The sequence below is a fragment of the Cyprinodon variegatus genome, unplaced genomic scaffold, assembly GCF_000732505.1.
Source record: "Cyprinodon variegatus isolate N-32 unplaced genomic scaffold, C_variegatus-1.0 Scaffold479, whole genome shotgun sequence".
NCBI classification, from domain to species: Eukaryota; Metazoa; Chordata; class Actinopteri; order Cyprinodontiformes; family Cyprinodontidae; genus Cyprinodon; species Cyprinodon variegatus.
Window position 1 is genome coordinate 214,226 of NW_015150932.1, and position 5,176 is coordinate 219,401.

Here is a 5,176-nt window from a genome sequence, read left to right on the forward strand (position 1 = left end):
TTTAAATGAAACAAACTACGAGTCTATTTTTTAAAATCTAAGGATTAGAAGAATAAAGTTGTCTATCAAATATTTACTCCAGTAAAGCATCGATCGGCTGCATTTTCTGCTGAAGTCAAGTTACTTTATTACTTGACGCCTCTGGTTTTATGTAGCAACATCTAACGGAGCTGCTGTCAGGAATCTCTTCAGAAAGATGCATTAGAAGGACAGACGGATGCAGGACCCAGACAGGTGGACGTACCTGGTGCGTTGCACAGGTAGGAGTAGAAGCCCTCAGATTTCAGCATGATGAGCAGGGAGGACCAGCCCAGCAGCACCGCAGAGAACAGCAGGTTCTCAATGACCGCTGTGACCGCCATCCACCAGCGCCGGCTGAAGGCCGTGGAGAGGGTAGGAGCCATTTCTGCTGGTCCGGAGGTAACGGCACGCAGGTGCGAGCTGATCTGGGGAAGCGGCAGAAGCAAACGGACAGAAGAGCGTCCAGAGGAAAAGGTCAGGAAGATCTTTGAGCAGATTAAAGAGCAGCTGGATGGAGAGATAAACATGGAGGAAGCTTCTTATAGCAGCAGCAGCAGCATTTTCTTCTCTGGTTCGAGTTTTTATTTCCTCCCATCAGATTACCCTGCAGCAGGGGCGACTCTAGGACCAGAGGTTTAGGGGGGCTGAGCCCCCAGAGAGCTGCACTGGAAAAAATCTGAATCTAGATATGTCACTTTTTCTAAAATAAATTTCTTCTTGAATCGTGGAGGTAAGTGAGACACTTTGCCAATGGAACAAGAAAATTTCCATTTAAAATAAGAAAACACAGTTGCATTGTCTCATTTCAAGTGCATTTTATCAAATTAGCTTATTTTAATTGTAAAAGTACTTTTTCCATTGGCAAACTCGTTTACCTACTCAAATTTAGGTTAAATACACTTAATTTAAGAAGTTTTTATTCATTTCTAGAATGTTTTTCCAGTGTAGAAGAATATTCCAACAAATTAAAGCTTTTAAATCAACTAATTTCATGGAAACCTTTCAATCAGTTCTCATGAAATTAGTTTTCTCTTTCGTGCCAAAATTACTTCTATGATAAATGTAAAATAATCTGCTGAATGAAATCTTTTTCTTTACCAGTTTAACAGCTGATTCTGTTCTGTCTGTTTTCTTACCTGGTTTCATTTTGCACACACCTGTCCCTAGACTGCCAATCAGAGAATGGATCATTAATTCAAATAACTAGAAAAAATTATAACGATTTACTAATGATTCAGGAAATTTAAATATTGATATTGAGTTATGGTTTTACAGATAATCAAACAAACCATTAGAGCACCTGGCTGGTGAACATTTCACCAACACACCATCAATAGGTGCAGAAATCTGACGGATTATTTCAGAAACACCTGAATGCAGCGTTTTCCTCAAAGCGTTGCTCAACATTTTAGTGAAGGAGCTCCATCAGGCCAGTTTTATATGTTTTGTTCTTTTTTAGCTATTATTATTATTTCTGATGAACCAGAACATAATTGAAGTGTTTAAATAACCAAATACCGTATAGGATTTAAAAAAATTATTATTGTAAAAGGCACAAACAGTATTAAAAAAAAACCTAATATTTTAGGGGTGGTTTGATTTAAATTAGGTTTGCTTCAGCGGCCCCAGAAATAAGCCAAACACACCAATGATCTGCAGCCATGTTTGTTAGGAACTCTAAACCTGATCGGTGGGAAACAGGGTTTCCATCCGTCCCCTAAAAAAGGAACCGTCCCGTATTACAAATCAAACGTAGGTGTCAAATTTTATTCAGATTTTATTTCAGTTTTTTATTACATCAATTCCCGCATTAAAAAAAAAGGAAAAAATAAATCCAGAAAGTGTGTAGAATGGAAGAAGATGCCTGCAGGAAAAGTTTCCCTTATTTCATTTTAATCCCTAAATTACCAAAAATAAACCTGGAGAAAAAAAAGGTTTAAAATTACAAAAACAAAATGGCTCCCAGAGCTAAACTGTTAGAAAATAAACTAGCCTACATGCTAAAAGAGCTAAAATCTGTTTGAAGCATAAACATTTAGCTTTTATAGCTCAGTGAACATAAATATAATCTATACAGAAAAAAAAGCTAATTTAATTCTTTATTTATATTTTTCTCCGTCCCATATTTGGATTTATTAATAAATTAATCTGTTTTAATGACAGTTTGGATCAAGAACCAACATTTTCCTTTGTTCTGCCTCCTTCATGATGATGAGGAGGAGAAACAAGAACAAACAAGTCAGGCCTAAAGCCACGCCCCCAAACAGGACCGCCCCGCCCATGGAGGCATCTGATTGGCTGCAAAGTTTATGAGCTCGCAGCCTATTGGCTGCTTGTTGTTCAGCTGTAAGTTTGTTGTTGCAAAATTAAACTAAGATGGTTGGAAATAAAGCAGCTGTCAGAGTTTAAAGCTGCTAAACAGACTTTCTCATTTTAAATAAATAAAATCCTCCTTTAAAGGGAAACGATCTAAAGCTGATCAAAGAGAATTTATGATGAATTTCAGCAGCTTTTTGTTTAAAGATAAAGACTTTAAACCCGCGCTGCAACAAAAGGGAAGAAAAAAAGGATTTTCTTTGTTAGAGGCTGAAAACAGCAGCGGCCGTGAACGCGGCGCGAGCTCCATCCAGTTTGAACCGGTGCGGCGCGCGGCCGCTGCGTGACGTGCACGAGCGCAGCTTGATGTTGTGATGATGAGGAGCAGAAGCTCCGTTTGATTTACAGGAAGAAAAGGAGGAATTGTGATGAACATCAGCAGAAACTGATGGAGTTCATATTAAATTAAACATTTGATCTGTTTTTTAAACGAACTTTTTGTCGCTGCGCATCTTCTGACAAATAAAGCTTATGTAATAATGCGATAAAATCCCGCAGCCTCCTCCTGAAATTAAAGCATAAAGCTGAAAAACTGCCCCCCTCCCCCCTTATTTTGACCATAACGGGAACAAAAGCGCTTCCGGTGAACATGGAGGCTTAAAATAAAGATGAAAGAAGAGTTTAATAAAGATGGAGCCTGATTCCTCAGCAAACAAACTCTTCATTACATCTCAGGTCTTTTATTTTGAAAGGTTTGTCGATATTTTCTGCACCTATAAATGAATCCGCTGCTCGGTGACAAACAGCAGAAACAAACAAACAAAGAGAAAAAGATGCTTTTCTAACTTCTGACATAGAAACATTTAAACAGAATTCATCCATTTAGCTCCTGCTTCTAGAAGCAGCTCCTCCTCAGGCTGGACCAGCATCTAACTGAACCTCCTCAGGAGGACAGCCTGTCCTCCTCGGTGTGTCTGTGGAGCATCAGTCTCACCTGGATGCTGGAGGACAAACGGCTCCTCGATGATCAATGGGCTGATGAGGAGCAGGAGGAGCAGGAGGAGCAGGAGGAGGTGGAGGAGGAGGTGTCTGCTTCTCCTTCTTGGTCTCTATGGTTTTGTCTCCTCTCTCATTGCTGCTGTTTTTATATATCAGCTGCAGCTGCAGCGCACAAACAGCCCTGCCTGCTGATTGGTCCATGGCTGCCCCCCGCAGCCAATCAGAGAGCAGCAATATTACATCTGTGGTGTTTCCCAATGTTTTTATATAGAGACGGGGGGGGGGCACCATGAGGAACTAAAACAGCTTCTTACTCCAATTAAAACTTTATTAAATGTACTGATTATTGCAGGAACTATAATACCTTAACTGTAGCTTTACTAAAATCACAGCTTTAATAGTCTTCCGGGGGGGGGGGGGCTATCTAACCCAGTGGGAGAAGCCGCCCCCACCATGTTTCCCTGCTCTACAGATCTTGTTCCTAGACATAAGGGGTAACTTCATGTTCCAACTTGGAGGAGTCTGTCGCAGGAGGGCTTAAAGAGACGCAATGGCGACCCCTGGTGGCCACTTTGAACATGACACACACTGGACTAAAACCCAGGAAGGATTTCCATTAGCAAGAAAGCAAAGGACACAACTTCTATAAGATTTACAAGAAAACAGGAGAAAAGAAAATGGAGGCCAAGAAGAGACATTATTTTTATCTGACATTTGGACACACTGGGCTGAAGCCAAGCGCTGCAGGGCTACGTCAGTAGATTATAGAACATATAATGTTATACACTGAAAATTATAGGATATTATATTTAAACTAGATAAAATAGATCTGTTTAAAATTCAAATTGCATTAAAGTAAATCTAGATTGAGTTGGATTATTAAGGATCATTTGAAAAATAAAATTTTTCAAATGGGGACGTGTTTTTGTTCACTGCAACACCTACGCAGACGGCCTAGTTTCGAAGTATAAAGGCTGATTTATACTTCGAAACTAGGCCGTCTGCGTAGGTGTCGCAGTGAACAAAGCGATGTCCCCGCCCCCTTCAGCAGACACTCTGCTGCACCTCTCCCAAACTGTAGCTGACCACAGACAGGAGGTCTGCTTGTTTTGTTTTTATGACCGAAATTGCAGAAAACAACTGGTGAAGTTTGACCCGCTAGAAGCTTGAGGTGCGCGAGAACGCTGGGACCCTTTTTCCACCTGGATCCCCGCTCTTTGTGGCCGTCATGTCCGTCCGTTGTCGCACAAACTTGCCCCCACTTCCTCACCGCCTCGGCCGTATCTAGACCCACAGCGTGTAGCGCAGACCACGCTCATAATTGAGCATAAATCAAAAATGTCTGCGTCAAGCTCACTGCGAAACGCTGCAGCAGGAGGATAACCAGGCCTTAAATCAGCCTTTAGCCTGGAGGGGCTCCCATTATACCGCACTGACAGAAACATCGAACCCAGCGATAAGACCTGAGGAGGTGGGCTGTGTGTGAAATCAGAACATCCAGCAGCGGGCCGAGCATTTCCCTCCTAAAACAGAAGCACCAAGAACAGAAACTCATCAAAGATGCTCTCCAAACCTGTGGAGACCCAAACTGGGCCAAATCCAAAAGACCTGAGAGCAGAACATAACGGTGAGAAGATTAAACCCAAAAACATCTCCATCCCATCATGTTGCTGGAAACTCTGAGAAACTCCAGAGGATTTTCTCCAAACTCTAAATCCCAGAACATTTCAAAGCAAACAGACCCTGAAACAGAGACCAGTTCATCCTAAAGACCTAATCTGAGCAGAGTGTCTGCAGGTCAATGCATGGTCCAACACAGAAGAGCGCCCTCCTCTGGACA

General features: G+C 41.6%; 1 protein-coding gene across 2 annotated transcripts in view; it reads right to left on the minus strand.

Annotated features, from left to right (window-relative positions):
- LOC107094329 (large neutral amino acids transporter small subunit 4-like) overlaps window positions 1-3,408 on the minus strand; it is a 20,665-nt gene extending 17,257 nt beyond the window's left edge. For both annotated transcript variants that reach the window (XM_015389883.1, XM_015389882.1), the window contains exons 1-2: window positions 3,332-3,408; window positions 245-446 (exon numbers count right to left, since the gene is read on the minus strand). In XM_015389883.1, coding sequence (XP_015245369.1) covers window positions 245-404 — 160 coding nt within the window. In that variant the 5' untranslated portion in view covers window positions 405-446; window positions 3,332-3,408. The remainder of the gene's footprint in view (window positions 1-244; window positions 447-3,331) is intronic.
- Window positions 3,409-5,176: the final 1,768 nt, after the last annotated feature.